General features: G+C 34.8%; 1 protein-coding gene across 2 annotated transcripts in view; it reads right to left on the minus strand.

Moving 5' to 3' along the window:
* Positions 1 to 1,180: 1,180 nt before the first annotated feature.
* The window catches only part of LOC145666799 (facilitated trehalose transporter Tret1-like), a 113,930-nt gene continuing 87,312 nt past the window's right edge, over positions 1,181 to 27,798 (minus strand). For both annotated transcript variants that reach the window (XM_081734359.1, XM_081734358.1), the window contains exons 2-3: positions 7,493 to 7,620; positions 1,181 to 4,892 (exon numbers count right to left, since the gene is read on the minus strand). In XM_081734359.1, the coding sequence (XP_081590485.1) occupies positions 3,532 to 4,892; positions 7,493 to 7,604 (1,473 nt within the window). In that variant the 5' untranslated portion in view covers positions 7,605 to 7,620 and the 3' untranslated portion in view covers positions 1,181 to 3,531. The remainder of the gene's footprint in view (positions 4,893 to 7,492; positions 7,621 to 27,798) is intronic.

The raw sequence follows: 27,798 nt of genomic DNA on the forward strand, positions 1-27,798 counted from the left end.
TAAACTATAGGCATATTGCAAGGAATTCGATCTAATTTGTTACTTATAATGTACCTTGGGTTTGTGGCTATCAAGTCTATCAGAATAACTATTTCTATCTGTAGTTCAGTCTTGGCTAAGACCAACAGTATCATGTAAAACTACAATCTCCCAGATTGGTTATCAGCCGAGTTCCTGTTCCTGATTGTGATTTTGCCACTTAAATTACAATTGAGGTTTTGCAGAAACTTTTTTGCAAATCAGCTTAAGAACCTTTTTAGTTAGTTATTAAACTTTGGTGGAGGTATCAGTCTAAGCAAAAGGCATTCCGCCGATTCGTCACATTTGAGTAATATAATAAAGTTTTAAAAACGTTAAAATAGCAAAGTAGGAAACTTTTGCAGTTGCTACAATAGAATATGTATTGCAGCAACTGCAGTAACTTGTTATTTTGCTATTTTAACGATTTATTATTAATGGAAATCTAAGTTAACAATTAAAATTTTAACTTTCAGTTTGCAGGAGTCTTGGCGAGATTGATTGAACATATGCCTGAGTAATTAATATGGTAAATTTTGTTTTATGTACATATAGTGACGTGATAATTATTTCGTAGAACATTGTTACTTGAAATGAGTTTCAATTACTTCAACAACGAAATAAGTTATCACGATACTAATTAAGAAATTTATATTTCACTTCTAAGAAGAGATTCTCTTTGATCTTTCTTATGGTATAACCTGAAAACCGTGTGGAAATTTTACACCTTTCATAGTTTTCGGAAAGTTCACAAAGTTAAGATGCCATGATAATATAATTTATGTAATTGATTGATTTACTAGAATTAAACTTCTCTTTCCGGTACCGAGGGTTACACAAGACAAGACATACTGTTTGAAAGTGGAATTCAAACCCTTACTTAGCTATCCATCGGAAACTATGTATCTCATCATAGGATCGAATTCGCTTTTACTTCATACCTAACAAGACTTTTTTATCCATTTTTATCTCTAGTCCTAAAGTCTGGATAGAGTTAATAGTGTAATTCCCTAGGAAGAAGTGTTGCCCACGAAATGAAACCGACTTCAACAGAAACAATAGCAGTTACGCTCACATTGGACAACATTGTTAACAAATTAATATAATCAGTTTTCTGCCACTTCGAAGGCGGAATCAGGACGACTTACAAAAGAACTAGTGATACTTATAAAATATTTTAATAATCATTATCATATACACGCATTTTCAATAAAAGCGCGAATAAAATATATATACAATACAAATTATTATGATCACATATGTACATATCATCACACATACATACACTAAATCTAATATCACAGTATGACAACTACACAATATTGTTCCAAGCACAGAATGCACTTAATTCTAAAGAGGTCATGGAAGAAAATTACAAGGTAGATTTGTAAGTATTATTACAACCAGTGATGCAAATCGGCTCTGGTTCTGCTTGGCTTAAAAACTTCAAGGAAATTAGACAAGTCAGGCCAAATCCTTATTCAGTTGGTGACCAAAATAATATTTTAGCAAGTAGATTAAAATTTTATAATGGATAAATAGTTCAATAGAAGTAATATTAACATTAACCACAGTTTTGAATCGCTGCGAATAAACTTAAAAACACCAAGAAAAAGCATTCCTTCCCTACAGTAAATTTCAATATCAAGCCAGGCTGAAGTGAAACCGAAATCCATCTCTGATTATGACAACTTAAAAACAACAAATCGAAACACACTTTCATTATCAATATATAGTTTACTTAAATATTAAGAAAGCATTATGTATTTTAGGCAACTGACTGTCTTACGTATTCACAACCTAGATTATAACAGCTATTGAAAATAATTATACAACTTAGTATTTGGCAATACATCATATAAAAATGGGTATTCAATAAGGTTTTAAACAATAGGCTATAACATGTATAAATTTGTTGTATTTTAATTGCTGGAAGTTTCTTCAAACTATAGAATACTATAGAATGCACCACTAGAAATGTTTATAAAAGTTCAATCAATATATGTTAGTAGCTATCTTTTTATTTCGCCAACCCTAATATTTTGTAACGAACTGCTCTACAGGGTGGCCCAAAAGTAGGTACACAGTCCTACAAATTATGACATTCTAGTTTATTAAGGTAAGTTTACTTTCTTCTGTTTGTTCCAAGCTTAAGATATGAGTGAAAAGAGATTAAAAACAAAGAAGCTGCGAGTCACTGCTTATATGGATAACAATAAGTAAAATATGTAAAATGCCACGAGCCGGTCAGTATGGGACTGTATACCTACTTTTGGGCCACCCTGTAGTCTTCAACTGTATAATATATAAGCAAATAGCCGAAAACTAATAGTCTTTGCACTCAGAGCCAAGTTAAGAATTTTCCCACAATTTTGTTTATTTTTGTAAATGATTCAAATATGAATACAAGCAAGCACAAAAATTATACCCACCTCAAGCTTTTTATTATTATTATTGTTATTTAATAACAAATAGCATTCAATGATTGTAACCTTAGAGTTAGCATTCATACCCCAAAGATTTTAGATTCAGGCTTCAAGAGGTTAAGATTGAAATCAATAGTAACGGTATTCTTTGTTAAGAAACAAAGTACTCTACAGGTGAAGATTGTTTGTTTGTTTGTGTTTGTTTCACTCATATTTGAATAATTTACAAAAGTACTGCGGCGGAAAAATTATCTCGCCTTGGCCCTCAAAGATCATACATAATGACTGAATATGTATCACTAAATTATTTACAAAAATTGTATTTTTGCCAGAACTGTAAGTGACTAGCATGAAATTTATATTACATTGGCTAACGAAACAACAAATTGTATTTTAATGACGTTTTCAAGACAGACAATTTCATTATGAACTAATACAGAAAATAAGATTTGTTTCCCCATTCTGTAGGGGATTGATGAAAGTGCCAACAAAGAAATTTTTAAATTAACACAAATTAATCACGATAATTCCCAAAATAATCTTAACATATATATTTTCAATTTTAATATTTTTAAGAGTTATAGTAAATAACTATACCGTATATATACACATATTCACACATTCTGATTTAAAACAGAACAACAACAACAACATGCTTTCTATATCTGTACATACATGATTAAAAACTAACAATATTAAAAATAGAGTATGGCATCTATCTGTAATATTTGTAATATTAATATATTACAAGATAATCAAGGAAGCTAAATGCCTCCATAATACTGTTTCTCTTAGTTTCATAGAGAAACATAGAATTGATATTAAAACAACTTGTGGCATTGTACTTAAAGCACATTTACGGAAACTTTTTTGCCAAGATGTTAATTTGTACTGACAAACGTTCTGTTACAAATAATTTACAATTCTTTACTTTGTGTTCCAATTCAGCAAGTTTCTCTTCTCAACATAAAAATTATTTCACTTAAAACTATGATCTCTTCGTATTGCAGTTTAAAGTATATGAAATGAATTAAAATTATTTCCCTGATAAAAACAAATTAATTTTTACAGAATTATTAAAACAGTATTAATATTTTTCAATATCGTGATCAATTCCCTTTAATTCTTTACTATTTCGTGGCTTTCCAGAAAGCTCCTTTTGAATCTCTTCAAGAGATTTACCTTTGGTTTCAATCACAATTGTAGCAACAAACAAAACTCCTATAAAACAAATTGCTGCAAATATATAAAATGTAATGTGTTTACCCAAACTGTCCGCCATGTTAGCATAAAATTTTGTTACAATAAAAGCCAATATCCAGTTGAACATGCAAGAGATAGATCCCACAACTCCTTTGATTTCTGGTGGGAATACCTCACCTACAATTATCCATGGAATTGGTCCGTACCCCAAAGAGAATGCAACAATATAAATAGCCATACTGAGTACTGGAAGCCAAGTTATACTACTTACAGAGTTCTCATCATTGTGTTGAAGATTGAAAAATATAGCAAGAAGAACGGCACAAATACCCATGACTCCATCTGAGATTAATAGCAACGCTTTACGCCCTAAACGATCAATAACTAATCCGGACGTGAAAGTGGCTACTACTTGTATTACACCAACTATGATTGTTGATATATCAGGCCTAAGTTCCACTTTTGCTTCTGCGAAAATTGATTGTGAATAAAAAATTACGGCATTGATACCACCAAGTTGCTGGAAGAGCATCAGGCCAAAAGAAATAAGACAAGCTCTTAGTGCAGCTCTTGATGTAAGCATATCCACCAAGGAAGCTTTGTGTTTCTCAGCTTCATCAAGCGACTCTTGCATTTCATTAAGTTCAGATTCTATAATGTAATGTGGACCACGAAAAAATCTAAGAGATTTAACAGCAGCGTCTCGTTTGTTCTTCTTGAGGTAATATACAGGTGTTTCTGGCATAAAGAAGAAAATAACACCAAACACAATTGGCACAATCCCACACATGATTGAGAACCACATTACATCTATATATGGACCTACCGCATAAGCAAATAAAATACCAAATGTCACCATGAGCTGAAAATAAGACCCTAAACTTCCACGTATCTCTTTCTCAGCAGTTTCTCCCACATAAACTGGTGCAACAATACTGAATGCTCCACCGCTCATTCCTGTGATAAATCGTCCTGCGTAATACATGCCAACAGATGTGGCAAACGCAATGAGCGCCCAACCAGTTACAAACGGTATGATCAAAATGAGCAAAGTTAGTTTTCTTCCAATGAGTTCGATGAAAAAACCAACAGGGACTGCTGCCGCAGCTGCTCCAAGAGCCATCAATGCACCAATCCATGAGAACTGTTCCTTCGAGACTGGAACATCAGAATTACCTTCCAAACGCTCCTGCACTGGTGATGTCCACGCCAATACAGTTCCCAAGGCAAATGCTCCAAGAGTAACTGTAATGAATAAGTAGAAATATTTTAAAACACACTCATCTAGATTTATTTTCAACTTAATTTATAAGATGTTGTAACAAAGAAAAAAGTTCAGCTCCATATACTGTTATGGAACCATTTTAGTTTCGCGTTGAAGTAGAGGGCCACATTTAAGAAAAATGGAACGAAAGGTAGTGTTATCAAAATTTCTAAAGTTCTGATACCTAACATTTTATTAAAAATTCTCTTTGTATTACAATCTATTAGTTAGGTTCTTTACTAAGATACAAATTCCTAAAACGTTCCCTATTATTAACAAAGCTATTCATCTTTCGTTTTGGTTATGGCTAGGGCTACGTATGAAGATTTACTTCTCGCATAAACCAAACAACGACAGAGTAAGACGGAATCTTATATCATCTTAAAGATTATCCAGTTCTGTCCTGTATTATCTTAGATCAGAGATGTTCATTTTGGCATAGGGGCTTTACTCGGGATTCCAAGGTCTCAGTTCATCCTCATATGGACTGGCGCTCTTTACTGAATATTAGCTCAGTTGAGCTCATCTCTCTCAAAATGATTGAGTCATATTAATTTCTACAGATCTCTAATGGCTATATGGTTAGCATACGCGCCTTCGGTGCGGAAGACCCCTTCGTTTCCCGATGGGAGCTCATTTGGGTTGGATCCAACGTTAAACAGTAGATCCAAGTTTCATATAGCCTCTGTGCTGAAAGGGATTCAACCCCAATACAAGCAACAAACACCTCCCCCCCCCCACTGTCTTCAAGATCCACTTTTCCGGTTTATAAAGGAAAACGTGTTGATCAAAATTAAACCATAAACTATGTGATTGGAAAGGTACAGTGACGTCGCCAGCTTTACAATAATTTCTTGAAGGAGCAACAAAGAAAGAGGGAGGAAGGTATCTATTCTTATTATATCGAAAAGGATAATTTTATATGCTAAAGGTTAACTGGATGGGTTACGTTGTCATATTTTTCAATCTTCAGTAAGAGAGCAAAAAGTCTTCCCTGTGCCCATCCGAGAAATGTCGTTGGATGCAATCAGATAAGAAATTTTACAGGTGTCCATTCGGTCGTGGACCCAGTACCTCTCGTTATCTTTTGATCAGCGTTTTACTCCCAAGATCACTATAAACATTCTCCAAAAAAGTGATTCTTTGTCACGCATTAGAAATAAGAAATCACTAACTAGTTCATTTTAAAAATATTGGTTCCATTTCACAAGTAACGAGGTATATGAAGGTACAATTACACATAAATTTCCTGAAAATCTCTAAAATTGAATAATACAATATAGTATGTGTCGGGAAAACTCCGAAACCTTGCCTCCCCCTCCGGCGTCGCCACTGGGAACAGATACACATTGTAAACAAGAAGGACAGGTTATCTCTAAACAATATTATAATTTAAAGGAAAGTGTAGGGGCATTTAATCAATTTAGGAGGAAATAGCAAGTGCGTTCTGAAAGTGACATCATAACAGAACATACTAATATTGTAAGTAAAATATATTTTACAGAAAATAAATGAATTGTTAATTTGTTTAGCCTAATTCCACAATTACAGCTAAATATACTACAATTGGTCTTATCATAATATTCAAATTTGCAGGACAGTTCACTTTGAAGTATTATTTATGATTTTGACTTTCAGTATTGCAACTTCTAGAAAGACATTTGCTAGATAGGTGAAGTAAAATAAAAATTTGATAGGATTACATATAACGTTACAATTGTATATAGTAACGTTTCATGAAGGTTTCCGGTCTTCTGACAAGTGAGTATTTTTAAAATAATTGTGATTTCCTAGCAACTGAGAGCTGCTTACTATAGTAGACGGATCAGTTTTTATTTTTATTATTATGTAGGTTTAGAAAGTAATCTCAATTACGGCGAAAGAATGTATTGTTAGGCAATGCTATAAAGAAGCAGTAGACTGATAAACCAACTTCCTTGTGTATCACAGTATTTTAAGAGAGTTCATAATGTTTTTGGGCAAGAACTTGACATTTATTCCTCATGTGAGATTTTTTTTTTTTTTTTTTTTTTTTGGCTAAGACCCCTGTAATTTCCTCTCTGCCGAACTGTACCACATTTTCTGTAATTTTATAAACGTTATGATGTCCTTTCACATTACACCTTTAAATGAATATTTAAATTATCGCCCAAATTACATCAAAATTACTCAACACAATCGTGATAACATGAAACCATTAAAATGATTCCTTCCTTTTCCGTAACGCCGAAAGAATAGACAGTGTTTTATCAAGAAGTGTTAGAGAGGGAGAATTCCCCCAAAAAGTTTTGAAGATATATATATGTAGCATGTAGGTGATGAATGTAGTCTCTCCTTTAGAGCTTTAGATCCCCCCGAAATCGAGAAGACTCCATACAACACTGACTAGAGAGATTTTTCAGGAGATGGATTACATACTTCGCGAACATTGAGCACAACTTCGCTTAAAATTTCATTCACTTTAAATTTCCTCGTTTTAGCCGCAGGGCATATTTAATGAAGAAGGAACATTATGATTAAAAGAGTTATATTGCCTTACGGGAATAAATTATCACGCTTCTATGGCGTTTCTTTAGCTTACCTGACAATGCTGCTACATATTGTGGAAGTCTGTTGGCTTGGGGTTTCTCTTCTACGGTAAATGTAGATGTATTCATCAAGGTTGATGTACTAATTCCTAACGACTTCTTCATGATTCACTCCTTTATACTGCAAGAAACAAAGAAAAATAATTATCTCTACTGCAATAAGCTAGCTAAGTTCTATATATAAAGAATACAATGAAAGAACTACGCGACGGTTGAATGAAACTTCGTGGCGTCAATTGTAGTGATGCGCACGAGACGAGTCGAGACAGGATTTTCTGACAAAATTCGAGTCGAGACACGGCTCTTCCAATAGAGAAATATACATTTTTCGAGTCAAGACATCACTTTTACAGCACATTTTCGAGACGAGATAGCCACAAATCTTGTCTCGTGCACATCCCTAGTCACTTGAAGGTATAAGGGAATAGGCTTCAGCAGAGTAATTTCAGATTTTGATTGGGAGTAGGGGCGTAACTAAGTAAACAGTAAGTCACCTTTTTTGGCTAAAAAATGAAGTTCTCAAACTCAGGGGGTAATTGGCCCTATTCTCCCCAAATGGTTCCCATATGAAGCTTAAAAATTAGAAATAGGGTTGCCTATGAGAAGGGTTGAGTCTATCTCGTCTCAAATTTACCGTGAAACTGGAGTCTCGTCTCGTATTTCGTCACGAAAAATATATTTTGTGACCTTATCTCGTGGTCAACCCTACAATCTTTCAACATTAGCAGCATCACAGATTAGCAACAATATTTGTTAGTGTACCGTAAAATAGCCTATCTGTTTGACAAGATAGAAGGTGGACACATTGAACAATACGGACAAAAATTGTGAACGATCTGGGAAGTACCTAAAAATAAATATATAAATCCCGTCTACCTCAAATTAGATACCTATGAGAACATGGCAGTTACATTGGGATTGAGATCATATGCCAAATTAAAAACAAAATTGAATTTAAACATGTTAATGAACCAATAAGATGATTCCCGCATACAAACAACAACAGAATGCAACAACTTATAAAAGTAGAAAAATGCACGACCTAGTAATGGACAGTTAATGCTTAACTACTAGAACTACTTAGGTATAGCTAGAGTAATGAAAATGTCATACTGTCTTCAAACTGAACGCCAATATAGTTGACTGTTTAAATGGTGCTACACAAACTAAATTCTGGCACATAACCCAACAAGGCTTCAAGTGACCAGTTAGTGAATTTCAAAGATGTGTGGTATCGGGTTCTTACTAGTTTGTTGTATTTAAGTTTTCCATTCAAACTAGCTGAACCTGCGCTCTCTACACAGCGCATCATTCGCATATAAGCATAAATCTCCTTATCATTCCTTACAACATCTGTAAATGTTCCCTTACAGACACAAGTGAAAGACGTATTGATTAAAAAAAAGCCTAGGGGTATCATAAAGGGGGGACTTTTTTCGATTATTTTTCTCAATATCTCTCATCGTTTGCAAGATTTGAGCCAGCTTCCGGTTGGAGTTTCTAATTCATGTATGACCAGTGTTTTATTTCTTCTTGCATGCAGTATGTAATAAGCAAATACATTACATACACAATTAATTATAATGTCAATTATATATAGTGTTCATTGGGCAAAACACTCCCCCCCCCCCAAAACAAAAGGTTCATCTTAGACTGGAGAAGTGCTTATCCTTCCTTTTCCATTATTATTTGGCCATGAAACAAACGACTGAGACATATACAACCCCTATATACAACAGTGTGGTGTTGGAATGTATAATGCTTAGGATGTGATGCTTTTTTTTTTTTTTTTTTTTTAATTTCAACACTTCCAATGTACCGTAAAAATGTAATAAAGAAATAGTGCCCATGTTTTTTAAATATTCAATTAGAACTGGACAATCTACATGAAATTTGCAATCGATCAGTGAAAACGCCATCTTTCTAGAGCCTGTAGTTTCCGAGATCTCATTGTCGAAAGAATTGGCCACATACATATACGCGTACTTTAAAAGAGCTCCAAAGATGGCAGCACAATTCATGTGCATTTATTTCGAAGAAGGCTTATTAGAGGCAAAGGCCTTCGAACATTAATTTAAAAGGATAAAAATTTTCTTAAAAATATTTCTTTACGTAATTTATTTAAAACACACTCTTTTAAAAATAATTGTCTTTGTTATAAACGTAAAATCACAAATAACCGTAAATCAAAGGGTTGAAAGCTAAGGTTATAGGTTAGAGCTTGGTCACTGTAGCATTTTAATATATAAATAGTTCAACCAATTGCCTCCATGACAATGGGCGAAGTTTGCAGTGCCAACACCATCTGGTTGTTCCTAAATGGCCAGTAATAATAATATCTTTATATGGATACATTCAAAACTAAGTTACACAAATTATAGAATGCCAAAATTTCTACTAGTACGACAATTGTAAACCTTTTTGCAAATAGTCTAAAATTGTCATCGCTTTTCCTTACTTGGTTTTGCATTATCATACTGGTTTGTGGTACACACACGAAAAAAAAAAAAATTATTTCATATCTACCATAAAAGAATAAAATCTGAGTGCGAGTGATCAGCGCCCAAACTGCTTAAGCGAGAAACAAATTTTGATAGTGCATTCGGTTTGTGATATAAGGTGCCACTAAGGAATTTTGGAAATTCGACGAGAAAGAGGGGGAAATAGGGGTGGCAATTATTATTATACCATATCTCAGAATTTCTGAATAGTGGAAACATGAAATTTGATATGTGGAATTCCCATTTAAAATATTCGATACGTTTTTTTTTTTTTTTTTTTTTTGACAATTCAAAAAAAACGAGAAAAGGTAGGAAAAAGGAAGGACGAAAATTGCAATTGTTAAAATATGAGAATATCTCGAAATCCCTTAAGATTAAAGACACGTTAGGGATATGAAACTTGCTACATGAACTTGTTCAAAACAAGTGGGCATATGCCACAGAGTTACCCGAAATTCCGCTTCTAAAGAGAAAATGGGGTGTGAATTTCTCATTTTTATTCAATATATAAAAATGACAGTTTGTCAGTCTAAATATAAAGGGAAAACGGATGAACCGTTTGAAATAAATTTTTGAACACAGTACTTGGGCCGACATTTTTTTATCATTTCACTTTGGAAATTTGTATTCTGAGGGGGAGGAAAGGAGGTTAAATTTTTCGCAAAGAACAATGGTATAATCGTATTTCGGCCGTGCGAAGAAGGAGAACAAAGGGTGAAATAAAAGGTGTGAGATCACAACAAATGTGAGGATCTGGGAACGAGTTCCTAGCTGGCCAAGAGAATCTATGGCACTGGCAAATAGTCATTGGAAACTAATGAAAGCTATAAAATAAAGCAAGAAATATATAAATACTTCTAGAAGTTTCCTTTAAATATCATCGATAGGAATTTCACCAATCAGAGATTATGAGTTGTTTACATTTTCAAGTTTTGGCCAATCACATACAAGCATTTGTTAATATCTTTCGGGTGTCTCTCCCATGTTTCCTAGTATTTTTTTTTTCACTTTTCTGTATAAAAGATACTTATATTTGGGTTTACATCTTCTTAGAAAGGCTTGTATGTAGGTATGTATAGTGACATAATAATGGTTTCATATTTTGAAGAAAGATTTTTAGTATAAAAAAAAAAGCCCGAGTACCCTGAGAAAAGTCGTTATTCTCCCCTAGAACAAATTGCCGTCTACGCCAATGTAATAAAACTTAGTCTTTGTGTAGCAATTTATACTGTGTGCTTCTCCTCTAACTGAACGTCCGAAAATATAGTCTCTTGGCTTGGACAATAAGAAGCTATTTCGAACAGTACCGCAAATGCCCCAGTACCACAGATGTTGATACTCGAAGTACCGCAAATGTCGATACCGCAAGTGCTGCGCTTTCAAAAATAGATAGATAGATAGATAGAGAGAGAGAGAGAGAGAGAGAGAGAGAGAGAGAGAGAGATAAAGAGAGAGAGAGAAAGAAAGTTTTGGTTCTCTATCGGCCGTTTCAATTACTGACAGTTCAGGAATTAGATATCTCTGCCATCTGTCGGTGTGTAACAGAACTACTTGCGGGACACTAACTTCAATTCCGTAACATGCAAACACTGTATTCAGAAATCAATTATTAGAAATAAAAACATACTATATTATGTAGAGAAGTTAAAAGAATATGAAATTTAAAAGTAAACAAAAACTTTACTATAAATACATACAAGGGGTTAGCATAAACAGACGACTAAGATTACTTGAGTGTTTCTGTCTAGCCGAGAGCACATAAAAAACAAATGTATCTGGTGCGGATTATTTTGATTTTTGAGAATAAATTGATTTATGTTAATCCTACACAGCCAAAAAAATCATAGGAGCGATAGAAGTTAGGGAGGCCTGATCCAACCATATTATAGTTCATTTGGAAGCCTATCGTGAAAATTTTAGGGGGCAGTAAAAATTTAAGGACCCGGCCCCCTCTAGACCCTCGTGGATCCGGCCCGATCCTACATCATGAGGTAGTCGGGGAGCTCTCTGAACAGATGCAAGACTATAGTCTAGAAAGCCAAAAAATCATTAGGACTAGAGTACAAGTTGTGATGCTCAGCTACTGTGCATCAGCGCTGCATTGCAGGAATACTAAATTTTGTATGTGGCAATGTGGACATCGGTCGGTACCAGAAGATACAATTCTTAATTTTTTTTTCTAATCGAAAATAATAAACAAACAAGACATTAAAATAGAATTTTATTAGTGCTTCACGAAGGGCAGTTTTAAAATATTGTTAGACAACGCAGATACATTTAATATAATTGCTCAAGTACTTCAGAGTGCTTGTAGAGCCCACATACTCCAGATCTTTGTCACCGGAACTGGAAGAGTCACTACTACTAAAGATATGCCACATTGACTTGATCCCTAGTCTTCCGTAGCAAGCGCTGCTATCGGCTGAAATAATTCCACTCGCTTTCTCTCGCTTAGGAACAGCTGAACCCTTATTGGCTCAACGCGTGGGTGTGTGAGGCTGAGAGCTTTAGTTCGCATTTTTGCCACGGCTCAAGACATTTTGGCAGCACAATACTACTGTTGCTATTACTTATATCGAGAACAGAACCAACCAACCCCTGCTCGCCTTCTAACCCGTTCCTACTACTACTATTGCTACTAACTACTACTACTACTACTACTACTATTGCTACTAACTACTACTACTACTACTACTACTAAAGCTTCCTTACTACAAGATTTACATCTTAAATCTTTATAACATGCGATTCCGATTCATTATGAACTAATATGAATCGTTAGAATCACTATGACTCTTTAAAAATCACTGGAGGGAGCGGGCTATACTCATTCCCTTCGAAGGAAAATATATTTTAGCAGGTAAATCTAGAAATAAAGAAATTTTATTTTTGTGGAGAAGGAAGAAATAATAAAAGTGACGTACTAACTTCAAGCTTAGGTCGGGAGAGACTTTTCTCTCTCTTCCCTATGTCATACCATTGACTTAAAATGATCGTATTACTACATAAAATTTAAAGTTAAATAATTTCAAAATTCTATGTTCATATCCAAACTTGTTTAGATCCTATTAATCACGTATTTACATATACCGTAAATTCAAATTCTAAGGATGATTAATATTTATACTCTTTAAGAGAATTTTTATGACCTTATGTTTGATTTTCTATTAGTGATAATGTAATTGTAATGGTATAAGACTATAAATACATACAAAGTAACAATTATGTAGTTTTGGGAATTGTTTTTGCGGTTCACTGGTGCAGTGTCTCAAAACTAGAGATGCAAAAAAGCCGGCTTTTTTGAATCGACGGTTTTTTGCACATAAAAAGCCGGCTTTTTTGGAAAAAAAACCGAGAATTTTGGAAATTTTGGCTTTTTTCATTTTCATGATTTTTCTATCTAAATAGCTTTCTTATAGTATATTCTATACTTAGATAAGAATTCCATGACCTGAATGTGATATTTCGCTCTGAAATTCACCATCAAGATGGATGGAGCACATGTTTTACGAATTAAAGCTAACATGAAGAATGTAATATTTGAGGGCAATTTTACATGCTATTTAACTTTTTTTTTTAACTTTTGAGTTATCGACATTTTTTTTCTTCTCGGGATCATTTCAGTTTGTCGTCTGTGTTTCATTTCTAAGGGCTTAGTACTCTAGCTTCTAGTGCAAAAGTTAAACTTACGTTTTTTCTATATATCCGTCAAAGCGTACGTTTTTCAATATATCCGTCTAACCGTACTTCCACATTTCTGTTATACTGTAGCTGTGCAACGATTTAGCAATAATTTTCCGGATACAACCTTGAATACTAATTTATACAAATAATCAGTAGCGAATTTAGAAACGTACTTTGGGGCGGGTTTCTCTGATTGTTTCGTTTTCTAAAATGTCCTAATTTTATTTGGGAGGAGCTTGAAGTTTATGAGTACAGGAAGGTGCCCACCCCTCCCCATGTTCATGACGCACCCCCCTCAATTGTCTATACGTAGGTGTTCTTCCATGAAAAAAATCTTTTCGATTAATTTTTACACCCCCTCAAACATATTTATATAGATTTTTACCCCCTTCAATATTTCAATGACGCACTTTGCGTCATAGCTCCCCTTTGTGGACACCCCTGGTACAGGCATAACTAATACTGTATTTCGTTTCGTTTATATATTTAGAGATAATCTTCCGAATACTACCTTGAAGATCATTTTATACGGAGAATCAGTGGCGGATTTAGAAAAGTATTTTGGGAGGGGTTTTTTTCTTACTAATGTTTAGTTTTTCTAAACATTCGTAATTTTTATTTGACGGGAGCTTAAAGTTTATGAGTAAAGGCATAACTAATAGATATTTAGTTTGTTTTAGACATTCCGTAATTTTGGGGGACAGGCTTCAGTCCGAAAGACCGTCCCCCTAACCTTCGCAAAACCGTCACTGCTGGTAATTAGTAATAATAACGATTTAAAAACAATAAGAAATGAAGTCGGCCAACTCACAGTACACGCACTATTTCTACTTCATAGATGGAATGAAGAAAAGTTTTGTCAGAATGGTCGAATGCTGAGTTGAATCCCGGACTTCCCGATAGAAGCGCAAAAGCTCCACTCAGTCATGTTTGTTGTGCAGTTGTATTTATCTTAACTTAAATATATTCCGTAGTCTTTTTCTTTTTTTTGTGGTGGTGGGGTGGGGAGAGTTCCATAATTATATGAAGGGTGTGAGCCAAGAACATGGTAACAAATTTTCAATTGCTGAGTTATGCAGCACCAGATAAACAGCAACGCATACCGCTTAGTTTAATCCTTCATATATAGTCTTATGTGAAAAATCAGTTTTCCGACTTTCAAAATGGATTGTGCAGCAGAAAATTTCTAATTTCTTAAAATAGTAAAATTGTGGGTTACCATGTTCATACCTCACACCCTTCATATGTTGAATCCCTCTTGTTAAAAATACAGAAAACTTGAGGACTGAGTAAACCATGATGGTGCTTATATAAAACTGTAGAATTTCAAGAATATACAAAACCAAAAGCTCTAGATGTGCAGCCTTTAAGTGTATCATATAAATCTAAGTATTTTTCTTATGTTTTATTTTAATTTTATTTTGTTCCAAAAAGAGAAATAAACACACTGCTGAACAAGACTGCACTTATTTAATGTAAAAACACAATTACACGTGACGTTCCGATCTTCTAGCCAAAATCCCCATCAGACGTACACTCTGATGACATCCTTATCAGAGGATACATCAGGATACATCAGACGTTTTCATCAGAGTGTACGTCTGATGAGGATCTTGGCTAGAAGATCGAAACGTCACGTGTAAATGTGTTTTTGTATTAAATAAGTGCAGTCTTGTTCAGCAGTGTGTTTATTTTTCTGATTTTATTTGCAAGACGTATGACTGATTGTGTGTCAGCCCAAAAAGAGGGTATGGAATATTTTGAAGTAAAAATACTGCATAGAATTTTGCTACTTATTTGAATATTTTTTTAAAGAAGTATTTACTTTTAGGGTTGGCTGGTTTACACCAGCTGTTTTTTTTTTTTTTTTTTTTTTAATAAACAACTGGTTTAAACCAAAAAATAAAATAAATAGAACGAAAAATGCGAATCGTGTGAACTTTATGGTGACGTTTCCATACATCAAACCATCTGCATTAGTTTTATTTCCTTTTCACCTTTTAATCAAGGTGTCCCATGTTCAATTCTCGGTCAAACCACAACCCTTCTTTCATGCGTAAACAAAGTAGCGGTTCGGATGTAACTTCAAGCGAAAGTCTTCTCCTTGATAACCTCGGTATTACGTAAGGATGTTAAGCCTGAACATACGAAACGAAACGAAACTAAATTGTATATTTCCGCATGCCTGAATGCCTGTTGTTTTATAAAGAAGCCAAGGTTGATTAAATATATTGATAGAAATTGGCAAAATTTATGGATTGCCTACGTAGCTTCCAACATTAGCTTGGATTGTACTTTCAATGATATGTACGTACTAAATTTGTAATTTAATACCTCAGTTTTAGCGTACTGATTATGATACGTTGACCTTTAAATTTTACATGCAAAGCAATAACAGGATTTTTCCGTTATTGGTTTACATTTAGAATAATTACGGGATTTTCCCGATGGCTAGGGCGGGAGTTTCTCAATTTAACAAATTTACTGACCGGACTTCTTTAAGCTTATGTGACCTCTTCCAGCATAACCTCATTGTTGCATAATAACACCAAGGCGAAACATACTTATTTCTGTCAATATCTAATAAAAATATATAAAGCAAAATATCTAAACCCAAAAAACCTGATTTAAACCCCAAAAAACCTAGTTTAAACTCCCCTCCAAAAAACGTTTTTTTTTGGCATTTTCAAAAACAACCATGGTTCTTGCCAACCCTGTTTACTTTTGTATGTAAGAGGTTTAAAAAAATCTTATTATATACATTTGTTAATCCTTTGGAATTCATAATGTAAATATGTTGAGAGGTAAAACTGTTTGAATATCTTTTCGAAATTCATGGTTTATTTTCGAGGTTTTATATTATTATCGGCATCAACCACTAATTAAATGACTTTTTGTGTTATAGAGAAGCGAAACAAAATCTGGTGTATCAATTTAAAGCAGAATTTTCAAAAAAGCCCAAAATTTCCCAAGCAAAAAAGCGAAGGAGAAAAAACCGAGTTTTTTTTTCCAAAAAAGCCGGGTTTTTTCCGAGCCCTTGCATCTCTACTCAAAACTGATTTTAATTGATTATATTAAATACTTCATGACTAAAATCCTAAAATTTTGCCGCACACCCTACGGGACTGTGCGATATACTAGTGTGTCAACACATCGGTTGAGAAGGCATAAAGGATAGTGCATTATCTCGTATTTATTTCGTAAGCTTAATTTTCCTGGATTTCTCATTGTCTGTCTAATTTCGCAAACACTTTCGAAAACTTATTGTTGTGAGGCTTCATTAGAACTTTGAGTGTGATAAGGGAAAATTGACCGATACAGGAAACATTAAGTCAGGACGGAGTGATTTCCTTGTAACATTCAAGGTTATGGACAAGTACGCATCTACACAAACATAGATGCACATTTTCCTGCTAGCACCATAATAACATAACTTACATTTTTGTTGGGATCAGTTAAAAAAAAAAAAGTTACTGGTTTCCAACTTTACTAAACTTAAGGGGCCATATGCAGAGTCGTTCTGACTCGTGATTACTGCGATACTAAAGAGTTCAACTAACATATGTTTCCTACAGTAGTCAGGCCTTTAGTATGACGCTAATCATACGTCCACACGGCTCAAGAACACTAATTTCAATACGAGGTTAATTCAAAAAGTGTTATCGTGCACATGTAAATTATATACAGACAGTTCCAACTTACGTAAATTCATATTTAAATAAGAAGTTTCCGATAAAATAAAATTCGCAAAAGGTACTTACATCAAAAGTTAGAAATATTACATTTCTAAATTCTGTTTTGAGAGCCATGTAATGAATGAAGCACGAACTACGTGTTAATCTGTCAACACTGCTTTGGTCAAACTGTAAGGAATACGCTGGAGCTCCTGCGAAATATACTTAAGTTCGACTTAACGTAAATTTAGACTTACGAAACTAGCCCTGGAGAGGTCTATCTGTGTAAGTCAAGGTATGCGTCTCGAGCAAATTTTGCAGTCATGTTTTTGTTCCACTTCTACCCACACCGTCTTTAATTTTGGTATTATAAAGACTTTTGTTAAATTATGCATGCATACTTATCTCCGACGAAAATTTCCTGTATTTCATGAATTCAACCAATACTTTATACGTCAACACATTGACTGCGACACTAGAAGAAAAATATTTTCCTGGAGGTCACGCAGTCTTATTATGAAAATATATTAAGAACTGCAGGGTTTTGCTTCCTCCCATTAGATTATATAAACATCACAGCATGGAAACGGGAATCATCGTTTACCACGCAGCTCCCAAGGTAAAGATACGTGAGTGATCATGAAATCCCCGAGTTTAAAACTACCGTGAGTTAAATTCAACTCAACCGGGGTGGAATTTAAGGTTTCTGTTGCCCATGTGCAGGGACGTACGCACGGGGTGGGTCCGGGGGATCCGGACCCCCTCGCTCTGAAATTTCGAGTTTTGTGTAAATTTAGCCTAATTTTAGGGGTAATTTTAGGAATTTTAATATAAAATACACTCATGAGTTTGAACCTTCCCCCGAAATAAATTCCTGCATACGCTACTGCCCATGTGCGTAGTCAAACTTATCGACCTTTTACAGGTCCAGGTCCCACTCACTCCTACAATCTAGACTACAGAGCCGACGTTTCGAACGGCTTAACTATGGAATAAGACTTCCCTCTCCATTAATATTTCAATTGAAAGTAGTTAGAAGTGCAGTTAGCACGCACACGACCGCCCTGGCCTGTGCTACTGCTACAATGCACCTATAAGTACTATTGCTCATTAAGCCTCATCGTCAACTATACACTATCGTTTAACGCAATTACACATGAGTGTTAAAGTAAACTAAAACAAACTTGATTTCATATTAAAAAGTAGAGAAGAAATTTTCATCATGTTAGTTTATGCAATAAAAAGCATTATGAAGTTGGCACTCTTTGAAAAACTGTCAGTCATCCTGCAAATCCGGCGCACCTTAGCCTATGTGTCGTAGTTAGTGTGCTGATTACACCAAAATTTAATTTTTGGAAATTAAACTTGCCTCGTCTTGCACTTTAGAACCTGGTCATCTAACACTGTTTTCACATTAGCGAAATTGAACAGATGTGGATTTTCTTTGGTTTTAAAAAGTTTTGTTTTCACATACGCGAGAATGAACAGATATGGATTTTCTTTGGCTGGGTTTTTATATTTAGTTGAAACCAAAGCAATAAATTCTCCTACGTGCGGTTATGATAATACGACCATCACGGGACGTAAAACTATCATTTCAGTTTATTTCATTCTTCCCCTCGAGACCCAATTGCACACACGTAAGCTATCTGTTTTATTGATAAAATAGTGAGGGGTGAAGAAAACCCATGGATGCGAAGTTATCCTCCATAACCTTGGTCTGGGATTGAAACAAAAAAACTTATCGCTAGGGATGAGCAATGCATTAATGAGCCATAGTGCTTTATTAATCAAATGGGATTGGCAGAGGATAAATCCAAAATGCTATTTTCTCAAAAATGCTAAAATTGAGAAAGTTCCAGCTTAGACATTTGTTCATTATTATTGGGATCACACAGTAGGACTTAAGATTGTCCTTTGAGTACGTCCATTCGTTACTCCACATAATAATTCCAATGTTAATTTTTAAATTCTGTTCACTGCAATAAATAGCTAAAGCAATTATCTTTGTCAAGTTCGTTAATGCAGTTAATTTAACAAGTCCATGGATAACTGACTTTAACGGTGGTTATCCGTATCCTACTTAAAATTTACAACATTCCCTAGCTTCTATGCAACCTGCACGGTAGAAAGAAATGTCGGTTGCCTATAATAAAATAATATGGAATCGTTTTATCTTTACAGTCTTTAGCAGAATTTATTTATTTACCTGAACTTGTGGATTGTTGGCCTACGAGTCCAATTTACACTGGAGCGACAACAATTATGGGAAAGGAAGAAAATAAGCTAGGGTCTATATATAAAGTACCATTCCGACATTACCTGGTGAAAGTGAGGAAAAATTCTTGAAAAGTCCCATGATCCAGCCATCGGATTCGAAACCGAATCTTCCCAATTGCGAAGCAAGAATGATAACCAATAGCTTATCCGCGTCTCAGGATCTACCATACCATAGTTACGGTGAACAGTTGTGATTGAGCATACCACCGACTTTGAAATACATGCTGTGATTCGTTTTCTTACTAGGGAAGTACATGAAGTGGTACGCGGGGATCTGCAAGTGTTATATATCGTTGGAAAGGTCACACCGAGTATACCTCACATGTAAACTATCTCGCTTGAATGGGGCCTGTAGGAGGCGTGGCGACCATTTGAAAAATCAGAAAAAGGTACGCTCCGAAACACCAGAAAACATGGACAAAATAGGAAGCTATGATGTAATTGTTTTGAGACGCGGTATATATAGGTATGAAAGGTAGCTGAATAAGAATCTAACATCAAATGTTATAAATCAAAATGGCGGATCCAATGTGGCGGACACAAATTACAAAAAAAAAAAAAAAAAAAAAAAAAAACTAAGGTATGGATCTAAAATTGGGTATATAGAGACACTTGACGTCGCTATGTATGAATCGGGTACCGAAAAGTGTAAAATTCAACATGGCGGATCCAATATGGTGGACAAAATGCAAAACACTGGTATGGAATTGAAATTGAGTAGATGTTTTCGTGGTCGCTGAGTACGAATTGAATGTAAAAAGTGCAAAACGGAATATGACTGATCCAATGTGGAGGACGAAAAATGAAAAAAAAAAAATGTACAGAATAGACATACAGTAGAAAAATACCTATAGTACATAAGGGGTCAAATAGGGGCAGATGTTTTACAATAAACAGGGAGCGTGTTTTGCTATATAATCATGCTGAAATTGAGGCACAGAATGCAGGGCAGGTTTTGTAGAGCATATGAAAGTTTTATGATATGAACAGATTGCAATCATAGAATAAGAACTACCAACTCCCTTCCCCGCCCCCGAAGAAATACGCGGGGATCGGCATGTGTTATATATCGTTGAAAAGCTCACATCGACTATACTTTACATCTGTAATATCTCACAAGAATGGCGCCTGTAGGGTACGTTGCGACTATTGGCAGATACCATCTGAAAATCCGAACAGTGACAGTGAAAAGTGCGTGTTTAAAATATCGTTATGTTTCCATAACGGTCTTTCCGTTTTCACATTATGCCGTGTACACTTGTGAGAAATATGTATGACAAATGTCCACTCTCCGTAGTAGGGATGGTACTGACATCGAGAGTAGTTTCGATCTTGTCTCTAATTTGAGACCGTGATGTGCTTTTCTAAATCGAGACGGAGCCCAGGATCGTCTTGATACATATACGTCCATTCTGTAGTTTTGCACATTTTGTCCGCCATATGAGATGCGTCATATTGCATTTTGCACTTTTAGCATTGGATTCGTACCCCGCGACCACAAAAATCTTTATCTACTTGCTTTCAGTTCCATAGCAGTGTTTTGCATTTTGTCCGCCATATTGGATCTGCCATTTTGAATTACATATTTTTTGGTATCCGATTTATTTATAGCGACGTCGAATGTATCTATATACCCAATTTTAGATCCATACCTTGTTTTTTTTTTTTTTTTTTTGTAATTTGTGTTCGCCATGTTGGATCCGCCATTTTGATTTGTAAACATTTGATGTTAGATTCGTATTCAGCTACCTTTCAAACCTACATATACCGCGTCTCAAAACAATCACATCATAGCTTCCTATTTTGTCCATTTTTTCTAGTGTTTCGCAGCGTACCTTGTTCTGTTTTTCAAATGGTCGCCACGCCCCCTACAGGCCCAATTCAAGCAAGATATTTCACATGTGAAGGTATACTCAGTGTGACCTTTCCAACGATATATAACACTTGCTGATCCCCGCGTACCACTCCCTTTGTTAGTGCTAAAGGCGTGAAACCTACTGAAATTCATCACCAAATTAGTGAAGTAGGTTCTACGGAGGAAAACCTTATGAGCGATGAAATGGTATGGAAATGAGTTAGAGCCTTAAAGATGGCCGGACGAATGTTCATGATGAGAAATGAAGTAAGCAACCTTCTGTCATCACAAGACTTCGTGCAGAAAGTTTCCGAAAAAGTAAAAAAAGGAACAAAGGCATTATGATTTCGTAGTTATCTGATAAGTTTCAAGAAGTCTTCTCTATGACATTGTGACAACGATGATGTCAAAACGGCCGTGTTGCAGTAGTTGTCAAATCAGGCGGCAGACTTGTATGGAGGATAGTACTGAAAAGCTTGTTGTACGATACAATGTCTTAGTATTGGTGAAAAAGTAGATTAAGGTAAAGGCTTTTATGTAGCAATAATATTGTTACGAAAAATATATTTCTCTCTTAAACGGTACTTTAAAAAAAAAAAAAAAAACGCCTCGTATGTTCGCTGAATTACATATTTACAACTAAAAGATATGAATAAAATCCAAATCTTAAGGTCCTACAATTGAATTGATCACTGTTCAAAGAAGGTTTGTCATTTGAGTTATGAAAATATCTATTTTAAAAAATAAATTATGCCATATGGCAGTAATTTAAAACTGGCCAATGTATGACATAGAAGCACATTTTTACAATCAGGGAAGGAATACAGCTGTTTGGAATTGAAACTGGCACAGAATGCTACAGAATATTTGAACTTGGCTCAAAGTGTCACAGAAAGTTGCACGTACTCTAATTAGGATGACTGGTCGGTGTAAATCTGTGCAAAGATATTATATATTATCCTCTGGACTCTCCTGTATGTACTCTTTAATGGATGGATATCTTATTTAGATATTGAATGTATTTGTTAATATGTATAATCTCTTTTAGTAATTGTGTTACTCTTTCTAGGATATACATGTATCATAAAGAATCAATTATTATCAATGTGTTATGTTTTACAGTAGTGGTCGCTCTCAGATAAATCAGCAACTTTGGGACTTAATTTACAAATAAAACTCTTCATATTTCAAAAGCTAGATATGGCTAATGTTTGCAGAAGGGATCCAGCAATTATTTCTTAAAAAATGACACAATTTCGCTCATTTCTGTTCACATTAGGATAGTTTTCGTTAGGTTAGGTTAGTTTAGGTGAATTTGGATTAGTTTAGGTTAGTTTATGATAGATTATGTTAGTTTAGGGGTCCAGCATAATTTTCAAAAAAAAAATGATAGAATTGCGCTTATTTCTGCTTATACAGTGGACTCTTTTTAATTCGAAGTCCAAGGGGACACGAAAAAACTTCGAATTATCCAAAATTCGAATTATCCAACAACATTCATTTTCACTTATATAACAACAAACAAATCAAAGTACTGTGCATCTGAAACATATTCATATGATGTAGACTTTACCTTTAAAGCAGCTTATTATTTGCGTGATCGATTACCTCAAACTAACAAACGACATTGACTCCACTTAATTCAAACTACGTGTACAATGGAAAATATATTTACGTACAACGCTACAACATACATTGAATAGCCCAAACAATTAAACACCAGTAACAATTTGAATACTCTGTTATCACTTTTAAGAAGTCATAAACCTCATTTACTTAAATTTGATTGTTTTTGTACGGTCAATAAATCTTGAATTTCATGTATTGCGTGGAATACGATATTAATAACATTTGGTTGACTTTATCAATAATTCATCTTAAATTTTCAACCAATTCTGAAACAAGATGAGATTGGCACACGTTCTCTATCTTTACTTCTTCCCCAACTCATCTTCATCTTTATCATTACATAGATTTTCTATTACTTTTTTGTATTACTCTTCCCTATGGCTGCATCTGGATAACTGGAAACACGTTAAAACTGTATTCCTCTGTTTACATCTGGCCAACATTAAAAATTTTCAACTGTATTTACTTCGAATTATCCAAAACATAGGTTCAAAAGTTCGATTTATCCACGATTTTTTACTATTGTTTTCAATACAGTTTTCAAGGGGAATAAACTTCTGTTCGAATTATCCAATATTTCGAATTATCCAACTTCGAATTAACGAAACTCCACTGCATAAGGTTAGTTTAGGTTAGTTCAAGTTAGCTTAGATTAGTTTAGGTTAGATTTGGTTACGTTATGTTAGGTCAAGGTACTTGCATCCATTTCTCCTCTAAATTTGGTGTTTTTACGTGCTTCTGCTAAACGTAACCGCTAGATATTTCAATAAGAGCAAATGAAGGAAGAGGATGAGGTATTGGAAAAAGGAAATAAAACAAGTGTTGGTAGTCTATGAATAGTAAGGGATCCATGATTAGCGTTTGCACAGTCATTGACTACGTCATCCATGTTCTTGTTTACTTGTCACCATTCTCTTTTGCCAACGCCACAGTCTACTCCTGTCTTCTTTGGATATATGATTTTCTGAAAATGGGAGCAACAAACTGATATCACGACAGAGTATCAAGTTAAAAGTGAGTTCGTTATACAGAGTGTTTTAAAACTACACCGACAACATTTGGGAGGTGATTCCTGATACCAAGATAAGACAAAAAGTGTAGACCAACCTGGGTACAGAAATCAGTCATTTCGGAGTTATAGGCTGCAGAAAACATGAAAAAAAAATGAACTTTAAAGACCAATAGCTCAAATATTATGGGACCAACCGTAGTCGGGTCAAGACCACGTAGAAACTAGTATATTCCCTATCCAAATATCCATGTTTCAGAATCCTGCGATACTTCCGCACAATTTTTATAGATGTAGTTAGTGAGTACTTCAAATTATGTGCTTGTAGCTAAACTCCCTCTATAATAGTTGTTGTGTGAGTACCGCAGGATTCTGAAACATGGATATTTAGATAGGGTACATACTAGTTCGTAAATGAAGTCGAGACCCGCCTACGGTAGGTCCCATAGTATTGGAGCTATGGACCTTTAAAGTTCATTTTTTCAATGTTTTCGGCAGCCTATAACTTCGAAATGACGGATTTCTGCACCCAGATTGGTCTATACTTTGTGTTATTTTGGTGTCAGAAATCACCTCCCAAATGTTGACGGTGTTTTGAAACACCCTGTATAGGCTAAAGAAGGCAACAAATTAGCATCAATGATTAAAGCCATCCACGATCACTGCCACTGATCCATCGTTCTTTCTTTCATAAATCAGATAAAAAATTACGGTGACTCAAATTTTTGTCTCCTGAGCAATGGGTAAAAGTTTTAAAAAAATGTATCTTATTAGAATTCACTTTGATCCCCCTGGAACGATTCCTTCCTTGTAGAAAGCCAGTTAACACTATTATATCAACGCATTTTCTAATACGGTAACGCAATATAAAACTTATTTATAATTTGACTATCAACAAGATTAAGAAATATTGAATTTGTATGTGTTATGTGAGAAATAAAAAAATGAAAATAGTAATACCAAATCAATCACGTTGAAATGGCGTACGAGGAAAAAAATAAGGCAGACAAGTGAATATGCAGATACAATATGACCAAGACCTTCAGACATGACTTATGTGCTATACATGACGTATTGGTTATCAGTCATTGTGTCAAAATATATTCTTTCTTGCATGATAATAGGACACTGGAAATAAGTAGAACATGTGTAGGCCTTACGTAAGTACTCCTACGCTTTAATTTGCTGAGGTATTAAAGTACATAATTTTGTTTTGTGTTACATTTAAGCAAAAAGAAAAAGAAATGATTATACTCGTAGTGTCTCTGCGAAAAGACTACTTTTAATATTGCGATTTATATTTGTTGCAATTTTATGACAACTTTCCATCTTTGCAACAAACTTTGGGGACACTGCACCACCTGCTATTCTATCAACATATTCATAAGTAGCTACTGTTCGTATGTTCCTGAGATTTATGTAAATGCTTCAATATGTCTTCCAACTAACTCAATCTATGGCCTATGGAACTCGAAGGTTCAATGTCGCGTTCACAAAAGCTCTCCATTGATTTCTATACTTAGCCAGCTGAATCCAGTTTCTACTTTGTATTCCTATTTTTGCGAGATCCATCGCAATATTGTCCTGTTATCCATGCCTAGGCCTTCCTAATGGTCGTTTTCCGATTGGTCTTCCAGTTCAGACTGAAAGCGCTCCTACTTTCTTTTATCCTGGCTACATGACCTGCCCACCTGAGATTCCTAGATTTAATGACCCAAACAATGTTTGGTAAAACCGTATAAATTCTGCAGATCCTTGTTACGAAGTTTCCGCCATTCCCTATTTCTGTTCCTCTTGAGTCAGAATATTCGTCTCAGGATTTTGTTCTCAAATACTTTCAGTCTATCATCTTCCCTCAGAGTAAGCGACTATGTTTCGCAACCATACAGAACAACAGGCATGATTATGTCTTCCAAATAATATATTAAATTTTCGGGATACAGTAATCCAACTAACATAATTGTCAACACTTTTTAAATAGGTTTAGAGATTACAAGTAAATGCTATGCGACCATATTATATCTGGTGTAGTGCCTTATATATTGGGACAAATTGGTCATTTTAATTTAAGAAACTACGTAAGATATAATTTGTTCAGACTTTAAAATGGCCCTTCTCGAAACATCACAAGGGGGGGTGCACAGTGGCTCAGTAATAGAGTTTCTTACCTCTGGTGTGTGGAGTCCTTGGTTCGATCTCCGGTCAAGTAAGTTTGTGGTGGACAACATCATGTCCGCCGGTTTTCTCGAGGTACACCTGTTTCCTCCCACATTCTCATACCATAAATTCTTTCCATTATCATTTATTTCCCTTAATCATCGTCTCCCTTAGCCTCAAGGGGATAATAGCAGGACGTTAAACTGAAATATTTCATTTTCGAAAGATCATAAAAGCTATTATCAAATCAGGCCTATGGTCTGGTTAGCGAAAATTACTAGACTTTTTCTTACATCGTGTCCATATACTTCTAGGGTTCTTCCTGTTTTCTCCCACATTCTCATTTTACCGATTTCATAATTTTTCAGTTAATCATCCATCATCTTTAGTCCAAACTTTGTAATCAATTGAAGGATATTGTGTAATGACTTGACTATTATTACACGTTGATAAATGCTCTTCATTATGCTCGTACTGTCAATTGATCAATTCATAATTTTTATACTATGAATCTTGTAAGACAGTATTTAAAATCTCAGTCTTGGATAAGCTATAGTTAGCCACGAGATCCAAAATTTTCCGTCTCGTCTTGAAAATAAGACTAGAATTTCATGTTTCTCGTCAGGTTTCGAATTTAAGCTTTCCTTCTTGTCTCCTTGGCAATACAAAAAAAAAAAAAAAGAAAGAAAAAAGAAAGAAAGAAAAAGAAAAAAGAAAAAATAGAGTAATTATAAATGAAATAAATATTTACCATTTCTTTATTTCCAGAATTAATACAGGTAATTAGTAATTGTGGCAACAGGAAATAATACTCTTCCTTAGTCATTGATATGGCTATAGCGCTAGCTCTTGATGTGCGTGGTCTCCGATTCAAAGAGTACGACGGATCGAATACAGAGAGTACTGGTGCAGACTACTTGAATAATAGGTATTCGTCTTTATAATCACGATGTTGCAAAATGACCTAAAAGAAGTTACAAGATCTAATTTAACTTGCATGCACTGTATTTTAAACAATGCAGAAGCTTACTATAAAGATATAGTATTGCGAATTAGCTCCACGTGTTAGTTTCATTTTTTTTTTCTTTTCATCCTCTTTCCAAAGAAACTTTCTACATTTATTACTGTACTGTGAAAAAAAAAGTAACTATGTAAAATACCTTCGTAGTATGCAAGATTGTACACATTTCTAATCTTAATAACAAATATACATTTTATGGTCGTGGTGCTTTTCCGTGCAGTAGTCTTACCTTGTAACTATGTATTTACCACAGAGGAAAAAGAAAATTCTATTTTCATCATAGAATGTTTCTCGGTCAAGACTTAACAAGCAGAATATTTACATAGGTTGGACAAAAGGTAGTGGCAACACTCATCACTACAAGAGTTCCGTAGTTGATGAGGGAGTGAGACATGAAGTGTGGTGAGTGATAACGACTATGTTATTTCGTCAAAAGCAGCAGCACAGTAAAAGCAGAGGATGAAAGTGGAAGCGCTAAAAGCAAAAAGT

The sequence above is a fragment of the Thermobia domestica genome, chromosome 12, assembly GCF_964235325.1.
Source record: "Thermobia domestica chromosome 12, izTheDome1.hap1.1, whole genome shotgun sequence".
Classification (NCBI taxonomy): Eukaryota; Metazoa; Arthropoda; class Insecta; order Zygentoma; family Lepismatidae; genus Thermobia; species Thermobia domestica.